General features: G+C 43.0%; 1 protein-coding gene across 4 annotated transcripts in view; it reads right to left on the minus strand.

Moving 5' to 3' along the window:
- The window catches only part of Cacnb4 (calcium voltage-gated channel auxiliary subunit beta 4), a 262,761-nt gene that overhangs the window by 117,924 nt on the left and 118,450 nt on the right, over positions 1-26,387 (minus strand). Inside the window, exons 1-2 of one of the 4 annotated variants that reach the window (XM_036186497.1) lie at positions 14,958-15,012; positions 12,884-13,047 (exon numbers count right to left, since the gene is read on the minus strand). The exons of 2 other annotated variants lie outside the window; for them this stretch is intronic. In XM_036186497.1, coding sequence (XP_036042390.1) covers positions 12,884-12,889 — 6 coding nt within the window. In that variant the 5' untranslated portion in view covers positions 12,890-13,047; positions 14,958-15,012. Of the gene's footprint in view, positions 1-12,883; positions 13,048-14,957; positions 15,295-26,387 lie in introns of those variants that run through there. One more of the 4 variants, XM_036186496.1, reaches the window with a different exon arrangement.

Below are 26,387 nucleotides of genomic sequence, written 5' to 3' on the forward strand. Positions count from 1 at the left end.
AGCTGAGAAGTCTGCGGATGTGAAGCCACAGCCACATCTATTGAGCTGCTGCTGCCTCATATCACAAAACACATCACTTGGTGAACTAATAGTGCTAGTTTGGGTTTTCTGTCCACGTCTTAACCTCTGATGCCATCCTTGCAGCCATACCCTCAAGACTGGATCTCATCTAACTCTAATCACTTCCTGGAGGTTCCATCTTGAGATGCCATACCTGAGTTAAGGGACTAAGCCTCCAACAGATCCAAATTATAACATCTTCTAAGCATCCCTTCTCAAGTTCCTTCACAAACCTAAGTTTTTTTATTTTTCCCTATTGCTAGACTTTTTAACCCCAAGTATCCCAAGTCTTCATTAAAACATAAGCCTAAGAATTAAGACTCAGATAAACTCTCTGTGGAAAACCATGTCTATATGTGAAAACCAAAGCATGCCTTAATGGAAAATTACCAGCAGCAAGTCCTTCATAGTCCTGGTAGCATCTTCAGAGGTGTGTTTTGGGAATACCTTCAAGCTGCATGCTCTCATCAACTCATTAGAATATATACTCAGACAATACAATAAGACAGACAAAGCAACCTCATCTAGCTTTTCCATGGCACCTCCCACCCTTCTCCAGCCTGCTCTTGCACAGTATGGCTGACCTACAAACTCTGCAAACTAGCCCCCGAAACCAGAGTTCAAGAGAATGAGCATAGAGTGCCCATCTCTGACTTTCTTCCTGAGGAATGCTCCCAGGCAGGTACCCCCAGGGTGATGGTACCTTCAGCAAAGAAAACCATGTACTTCCTTGGGTAGCTTCCTGGGCAGAACACAGAATCTTCTACATGTTCTTAAGTTTAGGAGTAGAAACAATTGTGTGGTTTCCTTATACCCTACCAACATCTTTACATTTCATTAAACCCTTTCAAGTTATTCTAATTTGAGCATGCCATATTTTCTCCTTCTGGTAGAATCAACTCTTGTCACAGAACTTGTAATTCTCTGTGCCTTTGACAAATATCAATGTCCATTTGTCTTTTAAAAATATTGCTACTGAATCATGCAAGTGCTTTATTGAATTGAAAGCTCATGGACATGAATTGTAAATGATAAAGACAGAGAACAAAATGGAACTTGAATCCTCTCCGCTAAGGCCAAATGTAGCATTAACTTGCAACTCTCACCAGGACCTGCATACAAATTATAAGAACTCGAGTATTTCTGTAAACTCCCAAACCTCTTTCCAATGTTCTCTAGCATTGAGATTTTATATTCACTTACGTTTTATGGATATATTATCATTTTAATCCATCAGCCACTCAGGACTTCAAACTTTGTTACAGAGCAACATCAAACAAAACTCTGAAAGAAACTGGGTAGCAAATTTGATCTCTAAGCAAATAAAGGTCTAACTATTGGATCTGAGAGCAGTGTATTCAGTGTAATCCTCTGCCACACACCATATGATGCAGTCGCCTATGGAGAGTTGTCCAGGTTTTTAAATACTATGGGCCCTCGGAATTCGGCATCACACAAAAGAATGTTGCCCTAGAAGGATAGGTAAGGAAGGTTCTAGGTTCAGGTGTAACACAAATTGTGCCATTCTGAGAAAGGTGTCTAACCTCTCTGGGTCTTGGATTTTTCAGCTACAAAGATGAAGCTGAGGGTGGGGGAAACTTTTGCAATTTTTGTTGAAAAACTAGCAACAAATTATTACAACAGAGTAGAGCAATTCTTTCTATGTTAGTAGAAACATAACCCAGGAAGAAGTTCTTTTTATAATCAAGAAATGTCTTACAGTTTTACATTCCAGACTGGATGTTATGAGCTGATTCAGTATTTTTCTCAACTAGTAAAGAATTTATTTTATTATAAAAACAATTTATAATACTCACAAATATAAACAAACATTAAATCATGCTAAACATTTTACCTAGCAATTCTATCTATAGGAGCATTTTGGAGAAATGTTCCCTGCATATACAAATATCCACAGGAAAGGATGTTAAAGGTAACCTTTATTTGCAGGGTGACTAAACGAAAATTCTTCTAAATCTTTATTAGTGGTTGTACCAATTTGGATAAGAACACCCCACCCACCCACACCCACCCACCCCACCCCCCCACCCCCCACCCCCCGCTCAACTCATGAACTCTAGACCAACAGCTGTGAAGCCTCCATGGGACTGGACTAGGCCCTGCTCATAAGCAAGACAGTTGTGTAGCTTGATTTACTTAAGGGGGCCCTGGCAGTAGGATCAGGATCCATCCCTGGTGCATGAGGTGGCTTTTTGGAGCCCTCTACCTAAGGTGGGACACCTTGTGCAACCTTGATGGAGGGGGAAGGGCTTGGACCTGCCTCAACTGAATGTACCAGGATCTGCTGACTCCCCATGGGAGGCCTTACCTTGTTGGAGGAGGGACTAGGGGAGTGGGCTAGGGGAGGTAGGTGGGAAGAGGGAATAGAGGGGGGATCTGTGGTTGGTATGTAAAATCAATATAAAATTTCTTAATTAAAAAAAAAAAAGAAAGAAAGAAATGTTCCTCCCAATAGGACCACATTTGTAAACACCTGGTCCCTGGTTAGTAGCAATGTTTGGGGAAGTTAGGAACCTTTAAGAGGTAGAGTCTTGCAGAAGTACATCACAGAGAGGGGGAGGGCGCAAGTGGGGCAGCCTCATCCCATTTATAGTCTGCTCTCTCTGCTTCCTGTGCATGGACAGAAATGTGATCTCTCAGCTTCCTGATTTGGCCACTGGCTGCCAGCTCCCCCTCACCCCACCCCATTATGGACTCTCTCCCTGGAACCATAAGCCAAAATAAACTCTTTATTCCATGAATGGTGTTTTAGGAAAGCAACAGAAAAGAACCAGATAGAGTGGATGACTTTTTTTGTGACACAGCTATACAGTACAGGCAGTATGTCACCCAGGTTATGAAAAAGAACCAACTGGCATGCAAAATATATGTAGTTCATTTTCAGGTGTCATAGTAGGATAGTATTTGTTTTGATATTATTTGTATTTTCTAATTGCAAGTGTGAGAAATGTGTATATATTTGAGACTATTTTTCTAAATTCCCATGTTTGTCAATGCCACTATCAGTAGGTAGAGAGCAAGTCAGGAAGTTCTTGGAGAGATGGATTATTCCCACTATCAGTTTCATATTATTTAACTTTTTCCAAAATATCTCATTTTGCTGAATTAAAGATGTAAACTTTTTAAGACTTAGTATTAGTTTATGTACAACTGAAGTTAAAAACACTGCCAATAAAACTATGAAGTATCACTAGCTTTAAGATATACCTCTTAAATATGTTAAACATGAACAAATGAGTAAGAATCATTAAAATACAGTGTACTCATAAATGTTAAAATCTGAGAGGATATCACCACTGGTACTCTAAGAGTATGTATAATGGGCGTAAAGAGATCATTCTGTAGTTAAAAGCATCACTACTCTTGTAGAGGCTCAGTTCTCAGCATCCACATTGGATGGCTTACAACTGTGTGGAACTTCAATTTCAAGGCATCTGTCACCCTTTGGCTTCCTCAGACTCCTGCATGCAAGTGGTTCACATAAACTCATGGAGGCACATAGACATACATGTAAATAAATAAATACATCTTTTTATAAAATATATGCATTATGGGTTATATAACCATGCTTTTGTTTTTCAGTTAACTAACAATGAAAATTGACCACCAGAGGTATTTTCTTTTTAAAACCCAACACATGCAAAGCCTCTCTGGCCTGTACAGTTTTATTCTGTATGTGACTCTGCAATCTCCCAGCACTTCACAAGGGCCCTGTACACCACGATCATTCCAATGCCCTGTATTCCCCAACCTTATCAACTGTCGCCTAATTCCAGTACTATATTTGCAATCACATTATCAAATGGTAGATGATTTGAGAATGTGAAAAATAAGTTATCAGTTCCATCACTTGGCTCAATAGAGCCATTGAATCAAATAAGTACCAGGACATTAATCTCTGAGGCATCATTTGAAATTGGTGGGATCAAGCTCTAGTAATTATTCCTAGGAAACAGACTAGAAACCAATATTAACTACTTTAGCATAATACTCACCATATTTCCTTATCATCACAGTAATAAATATTTGCTCTCTCACTTTATTCAAACAGTATTTAAGGGAATATTTCAGAGACTGAGCTCAAGTAAAGATTTCCACTTTCATTTCTATGCCTTTAAGCTTATCATAAAAACACTAAGTACACTGGGTACAGTTACTTTAAAAAGGAGTGACTAGTTCTTAAAAGGAATCAATGTCTCCTAGAACTTACTACACTTCTGGGGTTAATTATTGGCTTTAGAACATCCCAAATAATAATAATAGTGATGAACAGAAGAAAATTTTACAAAGGAATAGAATATTTAAAAAAATATTCTTAGATAGACCTAGAAGTGCACACCTACAATATATATAATAGCTAATGCCTATATATACTTATATTACTTACATATACTAATATCATATATCTGTATATTAATTAATATACTATGTACTTATACATACTATATATAATTGATGATGAGAGTAATGTCAATCACAAAATAGTCATTCCAAACATTCCAAACATGTGTGCCTATACTCTTAATGTACAGGTTAGGCACCCTCTCTGACAGGAAAGATGACTCAGAGTGGAATTCTCCTTCCTGGATTGTCTGAAAGGCTAGGAGGAACTCACTTCTCGCAAAGCTTTTGCTCTTTGCTGTTCTGAGGACTGGCCCTCAAGTATTCCCAGCTCAGACTGCTGAGGGATGGAAGTGTGAGCCAGGGAGGGGAAGCAAAGGCCCCTTGGTTGGCTTCTAGAGTTGAAGTCTTCAATAAAACATTTGCCTTTGCAAAGTGTAGTCTTCCACAGAACATGCACCAAACACACTTGCTTCTTTTAAAGACTCTGAAAAAGCCAAACATGCAGATTAAAGGCCCCACACTGACACCTTACTCAGTGTGTTACATAATGCCATGGTAATTGATCATTTCAGAAAGCAAATGGCATACAGTGGCATTTGTATCCCAAAGGAGGAAGTGCTTATCCACAAACAGAACATGGTTTTAGAAGCAGAAAAAAAAAAATCTTAGAAACTATCTCATCAAATTTCTTCCTTTTATACGAGGAAAATTGAGGAGTCAGGAGATAAGGTGCCTGTCCCAAGTCACTGCTAATAAGAACCCAAGACCTCCAAATCCTGATGCTCTTTCAATGACCCTATATCACCTCCTTTTCCAAAACAAGATGTGAACCGAAATGTAAGATCTCAGGAGAGCAGTGAGTCTTCTACCTGTCAGTTTCTATTCTCGCTCTGCATACCGTTCTGCATTATTGCTGACTTTTCTACAGAGCACCTTGCACAGGATGTGACAGTGGTGAGAACATGCACACAGACATGGAGTCATGAGAATACAGTCTATAAGATTTGGGGGAATCACTATAAAAAACTATGAAAGAGTTCTAGAAATAAACCTAAGTTCTTGGTAGGAACTTGTGTGGTAAGAGGCATACTTCATTCCTGAAAGCAAAAGCCGTGTGTGTGTGTGTGTGTGTGTGTGTGTGTGTGTGTGTGTGTGCGCATGTGTGTATGTGTGTATGATATGCTTCTGCTTTGGGGATATATATGATACATATGATATATATCAATAATTAATATTTATCTACTTAAAGGCTTTATACATATTAAGTAACTTAGTTTTTGGGAACCACCAAGAAATCATTTCATTATTGTTGAAGCTACAGAGACAAGGAAGTCAAGGCCCAAAAGGCTAAGAAACATAGCCAGATGTCTTAATCAAACTCCTCCCCTCAATACCCAACGGCCTATTTGGAAGAGGGGGCAGAAAAGACTATAAGAGCCAGAGGTGGTGGATGGCTCCAAAGAAGCAGAATCTTCCAGACACAACAGGACAAATACACATGTGAGCTCACAAAGCATGTGATGATATGCATAAGACCTACACAAGTTCAAACCAGGCAAAAATCCCAGTGTGGAAAAGGGCAAGTGGACACAAAGTCCCACTCCAGACCAAACAGCTATCTTCGGTTGGTATTTGCTGGAAAAGGCAAAAGCCGTTTTCTTCAGGGCAGTACCACTGCGTGTATTAACCGCCCTCCAGGGCAGGCCCCAGAAGCACTTGACCATCACCAGGCAGACTCCATTTTTGTGTGCATGAGCTTTTCGTTTTGTTTTGGTGTTTTTTGTTTCAATATCTTTTTGTTTGTTTGGATTTTTATTTTTTGAGAGAGAGAAAGAGAAAGAACATGAAGTTGGGAAGGTAGAGGGGTATGGGGGATCTAGGAGGAGTTGGGGGAAGGGAAATAATATGATTAAAATATAGTATACTAAAAAATAAGAAATAAGAGAAAAAGAGACATACTTAGGGGTACAGCTAAGAAGTGGGGAGCTAGACTCCATCCCAGGAGCTCTGGAAGTGAGGTTCCCCTTCCAATGACAACATTATTAGACTGCATTGTTATCTTATAGAGTAAAAAAATTAAAGAGCAAACTTTACATTCTCATAAATGACACCTACGTTCAGTATAAAAGTAAAAATTTTTAGTTTTTCAAAGAATTAAAAGTACTGAGAAACGCTTTCAGCTACAGCCATATCATTCACCAAAATTTCAACAAAGCTGAGGAGGGCAGCAACACTGAGAATCATTCCCAGATGATGCTCACGCTGAAGGGAAAGGTGACATTAGGATGTCATAGGAACTGTTAAAAGGCAAAATCAGAGCACTGCCATCTCGACTGGGGATTGCCGATATTCACGTCGGGGGATGGCCTTCATTTCTGTTCCCATGAATAACAAGGCTAAAAGAAAATCCAAATGCTCTCATTTATTTTACTTACTTTGGCTTTTTAGAGTCTCTCTTTATGTCCCAGGCTTGCCTTGAACTCACAAGCCTTCTGGTTACATGCATGGCCTACTATACCTGTTCAAAACATCCTGCTTTAAGTGTAAAGCTTTTTAAAATCTCTCCACCAACAGATCAAATACAGGGCACGTGAAATACTGACAGTGGAGAAGTAGCTAAGTCAACGACTAAAACAGCACACTGATTTTCTAAAGACCAGGTAAACGTAGAGGCTGGGCAAGTTCTTGTCTTCTTAGCACTCACAAATGGCCTTGAGAGCCGTCTGGACTGCCTTCTTGCTGTAAACCAAGATGTGCTGTACAAACAGCTGCAGTTTTCCCCGAGCCTCATGCTCTCCAAAGTCTTCAAAGGTTCAAAGCCCAGGCCATAAACATGTACAACTCCCTATCTCTGCCATTATTTTATATGGACTGTAAACTCTCTTGGGTCTGCCTATTTAGCTGTGGCCTCTAGTGCCCTGTCATTAATACTTAAGGCACAAGCCTCCACTACCCAGCTTTGGCAACTGCGGGTTGCAGTGTGGGGCTGTGTAACTAAATGTACCATCACCAAAAGTCTGGCCAAAGTCTCTGAACACCCATGACCAAAGACTTCAGGATCTAACATGTAATGAATGGACGATGTCTCTGGCAGCACACTCCCCTTTTCGAGGTGCAACTTGACTGCAGCCTTGCAGGCAGCATTTCATACCCCCATCATGCCGGTCAATGCCAAAGAACCTACTTGAAACATGTCAGCACAGATTCCAGACTATTGCATGTTAGAACATGCAGTGTTTGGGCGGAACATGCAAAGTCATCTCCTCTGTTAAGGGAATATGAGTCTAATTGCCGGAGGAGGGGGGGATCTATGGATAGTATGTGGCGTGAGTAGAAAATTTCTTAATAAAGAAAAATGGGGAAAAAAAAGAAAGAGTCTAATTGCAGAAACCAGACTTTCAGTATCTTTCTAACATTATCCTTCAGCATGGAGGTTTTCAATTAGTAGCATAGTGCTAGAATTTTTTATTGCTATGTGAAGTTGCTAATGGGTTTCATTTTTTTAAAAAATCACATAAAGTTTGACTTGGGAGGAGGGCAGAATTTCCAATAATTTCTGAAATGGTCCTAAATATACTTATGCCATGTTTATGTGAAGTGGATTCTCAGCACTGGTAATTGTAAAATCAAAATACTGGTCAACTCTGAAAAGTGTTCAAAATGTTCTCTGTCTTGCAGTATCAACTATTCTCCTAAGATTTCATTGTTTTATGTGTATAAGTGTTTTGCACATATGTCTCTGCACCACAAGAGTGGCTGGTCCTGTGAAGGCCATAAGAGGGCTTTAGATCCCCTAGAAATGGAATTAGAGACAGATGTGAGCCACCTGTGAGTGCTGGACTTGAACCCAGGTCCTCTGGAAGAGCAGCAAGTACTTTTAACTGCTGAATCAGCTCTGAACCCCAAAAGTTTGCTAGTTTGCTCACTTGCTTGCTTCCTTCCTTCCTTCCTCCCTCTTTCCCTCCCTTCTTTCTTTCACTTTTTATTTATTATTTGTTTGTTTGTTCATTTATTCATTTGTTTGTTTGAGAAAGCATCTACCTATGTAGCCCTGGCTGTCCTGGAACTTACTATGTAGACAGAGCTGGCCTTGAATTCACAGCCTCTGCCTCCTGAGTGCTGAGATTAAAGGCATGTACTATCTATCATGACCAACTTAACTGTTTGTATGAAAATAAACAGCTTTCTGATCCACAGTCCTCAATAAAACTGATACCATGATGCAGATTTCATAAAGACTTTTAGGGAAAAGACCATCATCACCCTTGAGGTTAAACTTTCAGATGCTATAGAAAAGGTAAAATCCAAGCTCCAGGTTAAGGAGGGAATTCTTCCTGCTCAGCAAAGGCTTTGCTGGTAAGCAGCTAAAAAATGCCATACTTTGTCTGACTACAACATTCCATGAAAGTCCACCTTTCATTCTGTGTTGAGACTTCCTGGTGGTGCCGAGGAAAGGAAGGAGTCTTACAGCATTCCCAAGAAGACTAAGCAGAAGAGAAATAAAGGTTAAGTTGGCTGTGCTAAAATTCTGCTAGGTGGATGAAAATGCAAAATTAGCTGCCTTTGTGAAGAGTGTCCTGAGGAATGTGGTGCTGGAGATTTCACGGCCAGTTACTTTGACAGACATTACTGTGGCAAGTGTTGTCTGTCTGACTTAACTTCTTCAGCAAACTAGAAGACAGTGATGGTATGAGTTAACAAAAAGACAGGGACTGAAACAAATTTAAACAAGTACATTCATGTAATTAGTGCGCAAATTTGATTTAGTCTTTAATAGATGTTAAAATTATATGTACATCAGAGGAATTGATTATGGTCATTCTGAAATTTTTTTATCATTCTATGTGCATGGTGTGTAGGCATGTGGGGTGGGGTGTTGGACAACTTTATGGGATCATTTCTTTCAATCTACCTCCATGTGGTTTCTGAGGATTGAACTAAATCCTTAGGCTTGTGCACCAAACATTTTTACCTGCTGAGCCATCTTGCCAGCTCAAAAATACTGTTTGAAAATAAATTTATAATTTATTATCAGTAAATTCTTCAATTGTGTCTCTATTTTATGTACTTATATACCTAGGGTTGCATAAAATTGTCCTGCCTCTGTGGTTGATACAAACATATTTTAAAAAACATCTAAGTCTGCCTGTTTTTTAAGAAGACTACAGATCTGTAGAGTTTGCTGGGCCTAACTTTGAATACCACTGCACTGATATGTGAGTGAAGTCATGACGTGTATCTGAAAGGGCAAGTGGGAGAGGCAGGACAAGATGGAAAATGATAAGCAGTGCAGCCATGTGCTCTGGTCCCTTCAGAGGCCTGGCTTCCTGCGGGGAAGGGGGTTTAAAGAAAGATGAGGACACAGTGAACAAGGACCATCAGTGGAGTTATGAGATAGGATGGGAATGGTGGACTAAGGCAGAGGGAAGTCTGTGCTCCCTTCCCTTTAGGGTGGCTTTGCGTAGTTACTGCTGGCTTTCTACTGAACACCACACAGATGACAGTGCCATGCAGTGATGTGGCATTTACTGAGGACATACAATTGGAGTCACAGGACTATATATTAAAACTCTGGACTCGATTGTCCTATAAACATGAAACGCCCCTCAGGGGGCTTCTTTGCCAGGTAATGGACTTTGAGGAAGTGGATGGATTTTGAGGACTCTTATCTAATTAATGGAGTCACCTCATCATGGATTCATTATATAATGGCATTACCAAAAAGTAGTAAAAAGAAGAACTTTAGACCTACTTGGAGGAAGTAGGTCACAGAAGCTATATCCTGGTCCCTTCCTGTCTTCCTTTTTCTCTGCTTCTGATCTACCATGAGATGGAGAAGTTCTTCTGCCACACATTGCTGCCACGATGAGGTTCTACCCAAGCACACGAGGCCAAGAACCCTCCAAAACCTTGAGCCAAAACAAACTCCTGAGTTGTTTTCACAGGAACTTCAGTCATACAATGCAAAACGAACTTACCACAACTCGTTATAATCTAAAGAAGACAAAAGCTGTAAGGAAAGAATACACAAGCACCTGGACAAGGGTGATGGTTGAGACTTATACTTCCATCCGTCATCTCAAAGTAGAAAACTAACAAGAAACTAGCAGGAGAGGCAAATTCATAGGTTGTGGTCAAATTTAAGGAATTTTTCTCTTAGCATCATAACAATTTAATCTGGCAATCATTTCTATATATATTGTAGAAAACCATCCCTTATAGGAATTTGATTGAAGAAAAGACTGTGTTCATCATTTACTTCCCAGACCCTGGCTTACTACCACAATGCTCAGTTAAGTGAAATAAGTGCACTTCTCCGTCAGATATCTCACACAAACTACAAGCATTTGATCTGCTTCTGTAGCTAGTGATGCTAAAATCCAGTCCTTAAACTCATTTACAAACCAGTTTTCATATTCTAGAAATGGACACCCTAGAAGGGTGTAGATGTCTCAGCCTAGATGGATGCTCTGATGCACCAAAGCATAAAGGCCTTTGGTGCAGTTATTTCCAAGAGAAATCCAAACCTTAGTATCTCTAGAACATTCTTCTGAAGGCCTTTAAATCCATCAACCCTATGTTTGAAGTTTATCTCCCTCCCTAAGAATCACAAGGACATAGCTTCATATATAAAACAACTATATAGCACCTTTGGAAACAGCAGCCCTCCATTCTGTAGTACAAGTATGGCTCTCAACTCTCTTGGGTGTCTTTGTTTCTATGGTAAAAATATGAGCCATTGGTTAGCAAAGCATGAAGCTTACCCATGTCTGGATGAATGTGATGTAAAAGACTGCACATTATATACGCTCATGTGGGTGCACAGACATTTAGACAAACAAACACAGTTATACAGCTTATTGAAAACAAATAGTTTGAAAAATTAAAATAGAACAGTGTATAGTACATATAGATTTAAATACATGCTTTTATATACATACATTCAAATATAAAATATACATTATAATCTGTACAATTTTGTTTGACTTCATCTTTTACAACTATAATCTCTCTAATGGTATTGATAACTGTTTTACATCTCCTTTCTGTGATTGGAAATATTTAAAGACTGAGTTTTCCTCTGTAATAAATGCTTTGAATTAAGAACGGATCATCTTTCTCACTGAAAATGACCAAGTCACTCCCTTTCAAATTTAAGCATCTGGAAATGGAAGCACTCAGATCCAAGAAACCAACTATCATGTATAGCTAACTCTGGCTCCACTTTGCAAAATACTCTGAGAATCTACGCTTCCTTAAAAGTCATTCATAAATTCTATATGGTGGTGCAAAGCACTGTCTGTACAGACTGGTTCCAGTGTTCGTATGCTTGATACTTAGTCAGGTGAGGACAAGACTTAACAGAGTAGGACGTAACACATAGTTGCAGGTGGAGAACAACCTAGTTACATGGATGTGCACTGACGTTGGAAAACAGCATGCAACAGTAAGAAACAATTATCTGAGAATAGTGGGACTCATGGAACTTTACTGCTCTTTGACTCCCCTTATTCACCCCTGCTTTAAAAAAACTGTTATTATTTATATAGCAAAGCGCCAGGACCTGTACTAATGTACACTGGAGCAGTAAAAGTAGGGTGTGGGAAACACGGACACAGAAGCCAGTGACAGCCTGTATACATGGCCCACTGTAAATGGGCTAGTGTCAGCATAGATTCGTCTTGAATGCATACTCTATTATCCATGTTAAAGTGACCCACAGAGTAATGTAGGGCCATGGGTGAAGCTTGGGGTAGGGTCCTTGCCAAGTCCCTGGTTTTCGTCCTCAGAAAAACCAAAAGTGTGAAGTCATATGACAGTCTATATCAAATCTCCTCTTAGTAGAGACCTTGCTGCGGGCCACTGAATGGGGGGGGGGGGTGTTGTTGTTGTTGTTGTTGTTTTATTTTCTTACCATTGGGAATGATCTGACTAGTTTCCTGGAACCCAGAGCAGAAGTTTACAGACTTGCCCAAACAGGCTCCTCAGGACTAAAGAATCTCATGTGTTCATACTGAACTATGTTCCAGCATGCTTCTCTGTCCCCTCTTATATGTATAGTAGGAGACAACATCTATAGCCATAAAAGTATAATCTCCACCTCTGGACCAGACTCTTAAGACAACCTCCCACCATGGTGCCAACATCTCTCGACCATGGGGCTGAGATGTGCTCACAGTGTATATTGATGCTGTATTCTTAGAGTAAAATATCTATCTCTAGGAAAGATGATCTGTTACAGATTCATGGCATGGACACACTACTATAAACATGACTGGCATGCTGATCTCTGTACACAGAGTGGCGGGGGCTCCTCAGCCCCCCAGAGGAAGTGCCATTCTGAGCTCTTAGTGCCTGTCGGCCCTCGGGTGATAGCTAGTCCGAGCTAAGCCATCCACACCTATCAGCAGAACTATTCCATCAGCTCTGCTGTGATCTGGGCAAACCCCACACTTACAGCCATAAACGCATTGGCACTGAGAGGGACTGCTGAGGATGTGGTACTCCAGGTGTGGCTTTATCTGGCACTCCACCGGCTCAGCTATTTAGACCTAGTCTTCTCCATTGGCTTGAGGCTCTCTCTGTTCACACCATCTTGGGTAACACATCACATTATTCTTCCTTATAAAAACAAATAAACTCGAATGAGCATTTGGGGTCAGGTCAGCCCTCTGAACACCTCCGTCTTCCCCTCTGATTTATGTCCCACGGTTTTCATCCCACCCCAAAAAGCCTCCCAGACTCTCAACAGAGAACTGGCCAGATGCCTGCCTTCACTCCTCAGTCTGTCCACCTTCCTCACGTCTGCAGATGTACACAGTCCCCAGGAGGCTCAGCCTGCTGGCCATCACTGAGTCACCAAAAAAGACAGCACCGCAGTCCCTTGCCTACCCTCCATCAGCTACAGCCGCGAACGAGTCAAGCCACTGGACCCTTCTCTTCCCACCCTGCAGGAAAATCAGCTGAAAGGCTGGACCAAAAGGAAAGACAAATGTTTCTGTACTTAAACAGCTCCCCTCTGACCCAGTGCGTCTGAAATTTAGACAGTTCTGGAGAACAAGGAGCGGCACACATTAGTTCCTAGGCGACTCTGCTGCTCATAGCAGCTGGTTTCTAAAAGCATTTCTGGAAAAGAGAAACTCCAATCCACTTCAAAGCAACACTGCTCAAGTTTAAAACTATGGTCAAGAAAGAAAACACACAACTCAAGAAGGCATCGTATGTTTTATAAGGTAAGTGTGGGGACAGAGTGTCAGAACTGGTAAGGCCCCCAGGAACCCAGCTAGGAAGCTGGTGACTAAACTGGGTAGTTGTCTCTTCCACTTCTCAACCCTACCTACAAGAGCGGGCCTTCCTGACTTCAACCCCCACATTACAGACTACAGTCCCTTGCAATAAATTGACAGCCTGGTCATTGTGAAGCACGTTGTGTGAGATGCAGAGAGTTTTCAGAAGAAAAAAAAAACTAGAGTTTCAGCTAACGCAGATAGAAAGGGAGAATGGAAAGCCTGATAAGAACCGAGGGATGCTGTCTGTCGTGGACAGCAGTTGTGATGCATACGTCTACACTGACGTATACCATAGGGCTCTTTTTTTTCTGTTATAATCTGTTTATTGGGTGATTTAGCCAGAGAACCTTATATAACACATTTCAGTTTGGAATGTAACAACATGCATGGCATTGCACTCATGTAAAATTCAGACTCCCCACAGCATGTCCCATGGGCCGCCCCGATCATCCCTCCTTGCAATGTTTCTATATAAGTGATGCAAAAACAGGTGCTACCACTGGCTTGGAAAAGAAGAATCCAGCCATCAGTTTTAACCTCTCTGCACACTGTACAGCATACTACGATACAAATGCAGGGACTGAAGAAAATCACTTCATCCTGATTGTAAAACATCACAGGGGGCTGAGCTGCCGAGGGACAGGAGTCCAGTTTTCTGAGACCAAACCCATGTGAGTTCACTTCGGTCTTCCAGGACATAGTACAGGGACACCACCTCCCGCCTCTGCGCTGGAGCACCGTGTGCACGACCCTCGCAGCTGATTTCCTTAACAAAGCAGCAGCAGCAACTGCACCGCTTGTCTGGCCAGTAAGCACATAATAGCACCACCACAGCTGAGGACCTTCCATTCATTCTAGCTCAACAAACGGTGTTATTATATAATGAATGAGTCTGCCCCGCGAACCTGCGACTGGGAAAAGCAGCACTTTCTGCATAGTTTAAACCAGTCTTCAAGGGGCAGTCCCCCCCCCCCCATCGTGAATCAAACGTGGCCCTGGTCACACAGAAAGCCCAACAACCTATTCTTGTAGGTGGCTTCGCTATCAAGTTCATTTCCCTCTTGCTTGACCACAAATAATTTCAGTTAGCTGCAAACTACACAGAGAACACCCGGCTGCCAGCGAGCACCCCAATGCTGTTAGCTTTCAGCTCCATGTTTCCTGCGATGCCTAAGAAATAGGAGGGGGAATGGGAGGAGGAAGAGGAGGGGAGGGGGAACCGGCTATCTATGAAATACTTACAGCCTCCGAGTCTTCAACTCCATGCAGGTACAAATTGTCATACATGGAGGTCTGATAATCCACAGCACCTCTTTTAAGGCAAAAATAGTATTGCTGCAGAAACCACAGCTAGAGCTGAAAAAGAAAAGGCCTCTTTGGAAGAACTGCGCCTGCCTTATCAATGCCTGTGAATTTAACCAGGCAAGACGCTATTCATTCATATCACACAGGGCGAGGTTATCCCCAGAGGCAGTCCAGACCTGGCATTTTATCTGCCTCCCCAATACAGAGCATAAAAAGCAAAAGCCTTCCTCAACCACAGACTGGTGACAGAGCTAGGAAAGCAGCCTCTGATTGGCTCGGCTTCCCTGCTTCAGTCAGCTGAAGAGCTTTCCCTGGGAGAGTGGAGGGTGACTCTGAGCATCCTATCCAGCATAGAGATGCTTCCTGTTTCGCCGGTATCGTTAGTTCTACAGCGAACGCTTAGCAATATGGAAAAGGCTGTTTGAATGTTTAGAAAGGAGGCTCCTAGATACTCAGAATGCAGCCACTCATCCTCTTGATTCAATTGGAGGAGGGAGCCAAGGAGAGGTTTTATTTTTGACTATTCCTAAAGACACGCATGCAGATATCAATCTCTACCCAACACCTGTACTTTGCAGAGCTGAGTTAAGTTCCAAGGACACTAAGTCATACAGAAAATCTGAATCTCAGTGAAGGTAAGTGGACAGAATACAGATGGAAAGACGTGTGGCATTTCTACAGGAAAAGTTTTCAACATTTTCACCAATCTCTCTCTCTGCCTTACTGGCAAGGTAACACCCCTGTGTCACTAGTGGAGTCTGGAGAGGAAGCCAAAAACCTCCCGACTTTTAGGTGCAAAACTGTCATTCTTTCCGTTCAATTTGTTTAACACTCGTCTTGATGTGACGACTAAGTTTCTGCTAGAACTCTTCATCTGCTTCCTGTACCTAGACCTTCAACAGTCCAGACACCATTGATCACTCCCCACAACTCACACAGGACCATCCAACTCCCTCCCCCTGCTCCCACACCATACTCACACTGACCTAGGACAAACTCGATAATGAGGTCACCTGGGATGGAGTTCCCCCACTGACTTATGGCTGGGTGCTCACCAGTGATGGATTGCAACCTGAACCAGGAAGTCTACAGCTCCCTCCAAAAAGAACCCAGTTAAATTTGGGAAGAAACTAGTGAGGGTAAAACAACATCACCTAGAGAAGTATGCTGGGGTAAGACATAACCCCGAAACTCCACATCAGCTTGGCCACTGCCTTGCCAGCTGACCTGGGCCAGTCAGTTGTCGCCTCTGTGGGCTTTAGTTTCTTCAGCCGCCACACTGAGGGAAGAAGGAACTCAGAGAAAGGACTTTGCAGATCTAAAGTGCAACATAAACACTTACCAGTGACAGCCCTGCTTTGTCAGCCAGAAGGCACTGGCTGTATTTCATGGGAGCTCAGCAAGGAGTCACTGGCCCAGACCTGGGAAAGGAGGTCAGTCTCCCAGCCAGTGTCTCTGAAAAGACTAAGACCAGAGCAACAAACTGAGCCATCCAAAGTCTCCCAAGAGCTACTAGAGCTCAGGATGGCACACCCCTTCTTCCAGGTCTGTGATGACCCAACCATTAATGGCTTTCAGTCACACTTGGGCATCTCAGTACCTCATCACTTTCAAATCTAAAAGATGGCAAGGCGACTTGGGTCCTCCAGACTCCCTAGATGGCAAGTTCACATGGGATGTTGGCTTTGAGTCTGTGCCTACCCAGAGGACAGCGGGTAGGTGTGACCCACAGAGTCTACATAGAGAATCCTGAGCTGGCTCCACCTGCTGACCACTGTGTGCTGGTGCAGGACGCTGGCTAGTGGACCACCCAGCTCTCCAGAGACCCAGACTTCGAGAAGACTGGGTTGGAGGAATTCTAAGCTCAAATCCATGTGTCAGATTTTATTTTAGTATAGTATTATTAATTCTTTGATAATTTCATACAATGTATTTTCATCATTCACCTCCAACTCTTCCATCCACCCAGATCCAACTCTCACCTCCCCCTAACTTTAGATTGTTATTTTAATGAGCTTTTTAACTACTGCCATACAAAAAGCCAAGGCAAGGTCTTCTTTTTTTTTTTTTTCTCCTCAAATTCTCCAAGATAGTTCCTTACTTTACTACTTCCACTGAGAGTATAGCCATTTCCCGATTTTTTTAAAATAAGAATCAATGAAAGGGGGAGAAAAGAGGTTGTCTACCTTTCAGGATAGACCAAAATGGATGAAACACTCCCTGCTGGGAAACTGCAAGGCTCAACTGCTCCCCCACATCTGGCTGCCTCATGCACGCACTACCTACTAATGCTAATGCAAAGCCCAAAAGGCAGATTGTGAGAAGCAGGGCCTGCCTCCTGAGCCACTCATGCAACAGTCTGCCATCTGACTCAGGGTGGGCCTGTCAGTACAGGGCCCTGAGTCAAGCACGGCCTCTGTGTTACTCCTTCTAGCCCCACAACCGGCTCAGGAAGGGCAAGGGCAGATATGTAGCAGGACCAGGCTGCCTCTGCCTGCTTCCCATGAATCAGAGACAAACGCATCAGACTCAGAATCACAAGCCAATAAGGGCGCCCAGAAGCCATCCAATCAAGGCATGTTTCCCACCCAAAAAGGATAATTTGCTTTCCTCAAAGCCTGTATTCTAGATAGCTCTTCTTGCCTTGTATTATATGTAACTTGGAGTGTTCTCTTCTTCCCCTGGCCCTGGCCCCACAAATGGTATAACCAGTTTTGCTCTTTCTACTTCCCCGCCCCCTCCATCCTTTCCCCTCCCCTCTGTCCTCTTCTTTCTTCTGTTACACAGGGTCTCACTTGGTCGCCGAGCTAGCCTCAAACTTGAGATCTCCAGGATTTGAGGCTCACACCATCACAATCAATTCTCCTCTCCTCCTCCTGCTCTCCTCTGTGCTCTTCTGTGTGAATATGTGGTGTATGAGTGTGTGTGCACATGTGTGTGCAAATGGAGGCCAAAGGTCAATATTAGTTATCTTCCTCAGCTGTCCACCTTTATTTTTTGAAGAAAATATCCCTCACTAGACCTTGAACTCACCAACTTGGCAGGCCTGACTGGCAGCAAACTTCGGGGACCTACTCTCTCCCCTGCCTCCCAGTACTGGGATTACAGATACACACTGTATCTTTCACATGTGTGCTAAGGACCTGAATTTGGGTCTTTGTGCTTATGTAGAAGAAAAAAAGCCATCTCCCCAGCGCCCAACTCACTCCATCATGAAGCTTTCAAGATAGTGAGAGCCAGGGAGCATGTTCCCAAGAGTTATCGGTGAAGTAGAGAAAGGTCACCATGGTGGTGGAGAGCTTGGGGGGGGGGGGGGGATCTAATCAAAAGCCAGTTAGAGGCCAGTGAGGTGGTAAAGAGGGTAAAGGTGCCTGCACTACAAGCTGAAAGACCTAGGTTCAATCCTCAGGTAAAGTGGGGAGGAAAAAACTAATTTCCACAAAGGGTCCTCTGACCTAGACATGCATGTGTGCCCCCCCACACACACAATAATAAAAATTAAATTTGAAAAGCCATTTGGTCACCCATAAGCCGAGAGCTACAAACTGAACAACAGACTGGGAAGTCTGCCCCCTTCAGGATTAGAACCTGTCCAACCTACAAATCACCCAGTGTTTGGCAAGAGCCCATAGTGCAGAAGAACCTTGGTGAGGGACTTGGTTCTGGGAACACCCAAAAGAACCCAGGCATCAAAAGAAAAAAGAACTTAGAGCTGTAGATGGGAACTGACCAGGTTTGTCCCCAGATGCTCTCTGCCTGGGCTTAGAAGTTCCAAAAGGTCCCTCGAAGCTTCCTGCTCCACACCATCTCAAGTCCCCAGCTTTTGATGAAGGAGTGCAGTCAGTCTATCAGGTTCAAGTTCCAAGAGCTAAATTTAGGGTAACCCCCCAAAGCAAGACACGCCAAAAAACCCCTCATGCTTTCACCCATGAGTTTCCCAGGGTGAAAGGATGACAGAACCACTCCTCCTGGTTTCCTACCTCCAACTAAACTGGGATCACTGGGAAGCCCTGAGGTCAGTCTTGCACTGGTATTTCAGTACCATACCTGCCTCTTACAACTGAGTGCTTCCCAAACCACATAGCCTCCCGCAGAGGCTGCCACAGTGTGAGGGTGCTCTCCCGACCGGGTTTCACCAACACACTTCCTTTTACCTCTCCATACACACACCGTGGCTCAATCAGAAGATTCTACACAAAGGCATCACCTGTATGAGTCTATGTCTACAAATCCTACATGGTTCTGGCAGAGCTTCATCTTGGTTGTTTGGCAAATGCCTCAATGGATTCAATGAGATGAGGAAATTGCAGGGCCCTTACCAAGCCACCTGGTATGGTAAGACACGATTTTTTCCACTTCGTCTTTCTTGGCCTCAGACAGAGTGATCTGTGAGAAGTTACTTTTCTTTACCAAGTGCCGAGCCCTGTGGTTCAGCAAGCCTACGGGTTTGTCAGGAGAATAGAGGACCAAGTGTTTTTGTTTTCTATTTGTTTGGTAAGGGTGGTAGAGGGGGCCAGAAAAGGTGAGAGTAAGGTGATGTGCTATGAGTTGTGGGTAGCCATGAGCAAGACAGTTGGAGCAGTTTTAGAAGCAAAAGGAACTGATACCCAATTTTTTTTTTCAGCTAGATTTCTCTGAAATTTAACTCTTCTATCTAGGCCAATGTAATTATATATTCTATGGCAGGACTCTTCGAGGTCAGGCAGAGGCCGAGGAATAAAGTTTGGACTCGGCAAACCCAGTCTCCCTGTTGGCTCCGTGGACTGGAATCGAAGCTCAAGGCCTTTGGCAGTTTAGGGAATTGTACTGCTATTTCGTCAGTGCCCATGGCTTGCCGGTTGATTTTCTCCTCTGCAAGCACTCCTTTGCCTCTGGAACCATGTGTGGCATCGCAAGTGTTGCTATCATAGCTTTGGTGCATCCCTGACTCCCTCAGACAGGTGCAGCAACGTGGCAGGAAGGAGAACAAGAGAAAAACAAAATTTAAAACCAATGACCACAGACATCAGATTCTGCATCTAGTCATGTTTTGCTATAGTCTTCTGACTTTGTCTTTGGTCTCACTACCCAGGCCATGTCCCAGAATCCCTCTAGGCCTTGTCTGTCACTACAAGGTACCAAATGAGTCCTAGAACTAATGAGCTAATATGTGAACGGCACAAAGGAGGTAGAGTGGACCCACTGGCTTTTGTTTACAGTAGGTAGAAGCAGGGCTGTGAATACTACCACCTGGAAGGCCCATACAGTGCATTGTGGGTAAAGGCAGCCCTCAGGCCACACACCTGCATTGGGTGTATCAGTACCTGCCCCTGTGTAACAGGAACATCATGGAGCTGGGAGGCTGTGAGGAAGGACTCTAGAGTCAGGCTGCCCACATATCTCAACTGGGCCTCATCCCAACTAGGAAACGCTGAGCTACTTTGACTTTCTGTACCTTGATTTTCTCACTTACAGAATGCAGATCAGACCAAGGTTCTTGTGCAGATCAGAGTTACAATGCTCAGAAGGATGCTAAGCACAACCTTGGTGCTCCACGTGCATTGGGCTGCTGCTGCTGTGACTGGTATAGTATCACTCTCAGCCTGGGCTCTGATATTAGCTCATACAACCCTTTGCCTGTGGGGTAGATTTCCTAATATTTGCACCCGATACAGGGCCTGATCCTGTCAATCCCCACACAGGTCCCTGGGCTCAGTCACCAAAGCTGAGACTAGCATCCTGCCTCCTGGTGCCCTACTTCATGCCAGCTCCTTCCGGCTGCCTACCTGCTTTATCTGGCCTCGCTGACTGCTCCTTATGCCAATGTTGGCATGCTTGCAGGAGCTCCTCTACCTCCCAACATTCACCACTCTCTGTGCCTCTGGTGTTCACTCCTGCCCTCATGTTAATCTCTCCAATTGCTTGGCTTGTTACCTCCACACCTCACCCCGTTGCCCAAAAAAATCCACCCTCAAGAAAGCCCTGTAACAAATGTTTCTGACAGTCCTATCAAAAGGGCAAGAGGAGAGTGGAAGGGCAGATAGATAAAGAGAGGTCAAGATAAAGAGGCAGACACTGAAAACCCCTAGACACCCAAGGTAAGAATGAATATGTGGACCAGCTCCCCTCTTCCCTGTCATGTTTGATGGCTTCAGGAGAAAATACTTCATAATTCATAAAAGAGTGAGTGAAGGCAAGGTATATATATAAAAAAAAATACCCGTGGCCTACTCAACTTGCCAGAAAATGACAGACTCCTCTATGATTGACGTATTACTCAGAATCTCTCACCTTCTCAAATTTCTGCTAGGAAAAAAAAAAATTCAACCTCTTGGCAAAAACATTCCATAATGCCACAATTTTCATGAATGCTACATCCATTTATTTTCTAAAGTAAACCTAGGAGATTAACCCATTGGTCTCCTCCCTATTTCCTACCATTGTTTAGTCACCATAACTAGTGCCCCAGTTCCAGCTTTCAGCTGGCACCTCACAACCACAGTAAAGACTGGCACACTAAGATCAAGACATGGCTGTGTGTCCCCCAAGCCACCTGGGGGATGGATGACAGCTGTCATGGCTATTCTGAAGCGAGACCTGGACCACAGAGACGTCTGCAATCAAAGCTCTCACCTTTTCAGAAACACTGATGAGAAACCGGAAGTCATTTGATTCCTTTATCTGCAAAGACTCAGCAGGAGTGGGAGGCAGGAAGGGAGCAGCCCTGCTCCCTCAGCAAAGCAGAAGTGAATCAGCTCCCAAAGTACTACTTGGGGTGGTGCAGAACCCCTTCCACCAACACGGGGCTCCTTTGACCCCATGATTCCAGTCTGGTAGGAAGGATAAATCGTTTTGGTTTGGGTTGGGCTTTAATGTGAAATTTTCTGTTTTGTTACTACTTTTAGGTTAAAAAAAAATATGCCTTCCCTTTGAGGAAGAGTTTTTCCTCTTTGTTTGTTAACCAGTCAATGGCAAGGGTCCATACATTTTTATGCGCTGCTGAAAATCTCTTCCAAAAAATGAAACAAATAAAATCAGATTTTATGGCTCTAAAAAAATCTTCTAATTCCTTCTCACCATTTTGGAATAAAGACCCAAATCCTGAAAATGGGCTAGCATGGTCCCTGCATTTCTCCTCTTAGAGTCCTCATTCTGCACTCTCTCTCCTGTGCACCAACCCAGCATCCTTGGACACACCAATTTCCATCACCAGTAAGCAGCCTTGCCTATCCTGACCTCTTACTCTGAACTCTACTTCCTCCCACAAACACACAGGGTGAGAATGATGAGTAATGTCTGTAACTTGAATGTGATTTCCATGGTGTTTTAGTTAGTGTTCTATTGTTGTAAAGACAGACAATGACCATGACAACTATTACAAAGAAAAGCATTTAATTGGGGCTTGCTTACAGTTCCAGAGGTTGAGCCCATTATCATCATGGTAAGGAGCATGGTAGCATTCAGGCAGCCATGATGCTAGAAAAGGAGCTGAGAGTTCTATGTCTGGATCCACAGGCAGCAGGAAGCGAGAACCACTGGGCCTTGCTTGGGCTTTTGAAACATCAAAGCCCACCCTTAGTGACACACTTCCTTCAACAAGGTCACACCTCCTAATCCCTCCAAAACAGTGCCACTCCCTGAGAACTAAGCATTCAAACACAAAAACCTATGGGGATCATTCTCTTTTTTAATTAATTAACTAAGTGTTTGTTTGTTTGTTTTACATCATAGCCACAGTTTCCCCTCCCTCCTCTCCTCCTGGTCCTGCCCCCTAACCTCACCCCCCTCCCTCTCTGTTCCCACCACCACATATGGGAAGAGAGACTGTAGCATTTTAATCATCATCATAGTCCCAGTGCCTAGCATAGCACCTTGTACATGGTCAGCTTTCTAAAAATCTAATAGCTCATGACTGCCTTGAATCCTTGGCCTCATCTGTACCTTGGCTGCCAAAACAGTGCAGTGACCAACAGAAAAAGTTCACACAGTAAAATATGGGCAGCTTGCTTTGATTTGGGGTTTTGGTTTCTTGGTGTATTTTTTAGCTATTAAATGTATGGACCCTTGCCATTGACTGGTTATCAAACAAAGAGGAAAAACTCTTCCTCAAAGGGAAGGCATATTTTTTTTTAAACCTAAAAGTAGTAACAAAACAGAAAATTTCACATTAAAGCCCAACCCAAACCAAAACGATTTATCCTTCCTACCAGACCTGGAATCATGGGGTCAAAGGAGCCCCGTGTTGGTGGAAGGGGTTCTGCACCACCCCAAGTAGTACTTTGGGAGCTGATTCATTTCTGCTTTGCTGAGGAAATCTGAACCGAGTATCTCTCACCAAATTACCTTTATGCTCTAGTTGTGAGGCAGGGGATCTGCTCAGATGCAAATGTTTATAAATCAAATGATCTATGTTTGGTATTGGTGTGCTTTGTTTCAAAGAAAGAATGACTGACAATGTGTCAATGGAAAGTGCTTGGGGAGGGTTATTATTGTTTGTTGGTTGGGTGGTCAGTTGATGGAGACAAGATCTCAGATGAGAGCTCATCAACTTCCATGTTTCCATGCTTGGCAGCTGATGTCCCCTCTGTCTGGAAGGCTGACCCCTCCAGTCTTCCACCCTAGCCCCTGGCTTTTTCGATTTGGTGAATGTATTCCTTCCCTACGGTCCAATGTAAATGTCACAAAGACCTTCTCTCACAATCAGATAGTACTTCTATACCATCATGACCCTCTGCTAAAGCCTAACACCCTTTCTGCCTCCATAATCCATGCAGCCTCATCTAGTAGAGACTATGCAGTAAGTAGAAAGAGAAGTGAATAAGCTATGAATTCATAGGTCAATTTCAGGGCTACTCAGGAGTTAGAAAACCAATCATAAGCTGGGAACTTCGATCTGAGCTGGGCTTGCGTGAGTGCGGGAGCTCTCCTTGAGTAGACTAAAAGTGCAGATGGGCTACTGGTGGAGGGTGAGTGGGGAGGAATGAGATAGAGACTAGGAGAGTTCCCAAAATTGGATTGTGGAGAAACACTCAGTTGCCTTTGGAGAAGAATGCCACACTGTATAGTCCTCAAAAGCAAACACTATGTCTTAGGCATCTTACAAATGCCTTTCACTGACCCGGTGCCTAATACAATAGATTGTACATAACAGAAGTTCAAAAAAAATTAGAAGAAAGCTAATGAAGGTAGCATGACAGAACTTCCACAAAGGAACATAGCAAGGAGAGGACTGTGTACCCCAAGTTCTGCCACACTGTGTGCAGCTTCAGGCACCTGATATGCTAAAAACCCAATGAGAAACAAGAAGATATATCTAAGTCCCAAATACTGAGCATTCTAGACCCTTCCTGAAAGTGGACCTAGCTCTTTAAAGTACTACTAGACACCAATAGGAGCATCTCAGGCAGCTGAGCAGTCTTAGCCTTCGGGCTAACTGGACTCAGTGGCTGCCCCTCCCTCTCTGGGGTGTCAAGAGAGAAGAGTGGTTTGAGCACACTGCTGGGCTCTGACCTCTATTATTGTCTGTGGCAAAGATGGCTAAGAGCCCGAGCAGTTCTTTTCCATTTCCTCCACATTACAATAAGCCTAAGTCCATGTCCAAACACATGGTTCTCCAAGTAAAACCCCAACTACCTTCCACTGCCTGTGCTGCACCAGACGTTGACTGTGTTCTCACCAAAAGACTGGGGACACAAGTCACACACACAATGTACACACCACTTCCCAAAGAGGATAATGGGGGCACCACATACTCTTTTGCCCGTTCCTTTATATATGGTGTTAATGAACCAGTCCATGGAAGGCCTCACACTAATCATGAAGAGTTAACAGGATAAAGAAACTTCTGTGTTATTAAGTAAGAGACATTTTCATTATATCAGGATAAATTCTGGGAGGGTAGGGGATTTTTTCATTGCAGCAACTCAGTTTAACTAAACCAGCCATAAAAACAACCAAAACATATAGGTCAATTAAACAAGAACAAAGGCAATCATAAAAACAGGCCGACAAGACTAATACTGGACTTGGAGAAAGGTAACTCACTAGGTTATGTCATATCCTCTAAATTTTCTTTCACAAAATGCTAAAAACATCCCAAAGATGGTCATCAACAGCAAGTCCCCAACTGCCCCCCATCCACATCAGAAATAGAGTGCTGAACCTATGTATTCTCTAAAACAAAAACAAAATGCTGTGAGCTACACACACACACACACACACACACACACACACACACACACACAAAGAGAGAGAGAGACAGAGACAGAGAGAGAGAGAGAGACAGAGACAAAGAGAGAGAAACAGACAGAGACAGAGAGACAGAGACAGGAGAGAGACAAAGAGAAGACAGAGATGGACAGAGACAAAGAAAGTAGAGAGACAGATGGATACTGAGGGAGACAGAGCAAGATGAAGAGAGAGAGAGACAGATAGACACACACAGAGAGAGAATTTTATAAAGTTCAAATAAATTCAAAAAAGAGCTTCAGCCGGAGCTCTTTAGTAGGTCTCTATAAAGAGAAACAGTGACCACCTTTTAGCAAAGCCCTTGAGGGCTTGCTCGGGAGATCTGGGTTTTCAGTATCACGTCTGTTAATTCCCAGTTTGCTTGGTCATTTCCTCTCCAGCACTAGATGGAACATTTGTTGGAGCATGGAGTCCAAAGCCTTTCCTCAAGAGACACAAATGCAAGCAAACTGAATTACTCAATCTAAATTCCAAATCTCAGAAGTGGTTCTCACATCAAATAGTCAAGAAAAATAACAATAATCTCCATAGAAAATAGTACGAGTTGGAGAAGAAATAACAATTAAGACACAGTTATACTGAGAGAAAATAAAAGAGAGTAGACAACATGGCCCAGTAATCCCTTATATGAATAGGTATGTCTCACAAGCACTAGCAAACTATAGAACTTAGTAACACACATGCTCACACACGCTTTTACAAAATTATTTGGCATTGCATTTTAACAGAAAATGAATTTTCACATGTTTAAAAAGGGCAGGCCAAATAATTTAAAATAACCATACCCAAATAAATATTTACCTATTACATGCCTTACAGCAGCTGGGGCTCCTGGATGTCTGAATTCTGCGTGGGAGGGAAAGCTATAAATACTGCTTGACCCTCTGATCTTTTATGCCTCAGAAATCTATTTTCTTATAAACTGGGAGAGGCAACCATATCACAATTTTCAAAACTGGTAGTTTAAACAAATTATTCTAATAGTTCCTTTTAGTTACCTTTTCAACATCCAATTAGGTTTAAATAAATAGGCAACATCACAATATAGCTAAGTGAAAATCAGTAGAGAAGCTGTGCCCAATCATAATGCTCCCTGCAGCTCTCTGACCTGCAGGTTCCATGAGCACAGAACTGCTGCAT

The sequence above is a fragment of the Onychomys torridus genome, chromosome 4, assembly GCF_903995425.1.
Source record: "Onychomys torridus chromosome 4, mOncTor1.1, whole genome shotgun sequence".
Lineage (NCBI taxonomy): Eukaryota > Metazoa > Chordata > Mammalia > Rodentia > Cricetidae > Onychomys > Onychomys torridus.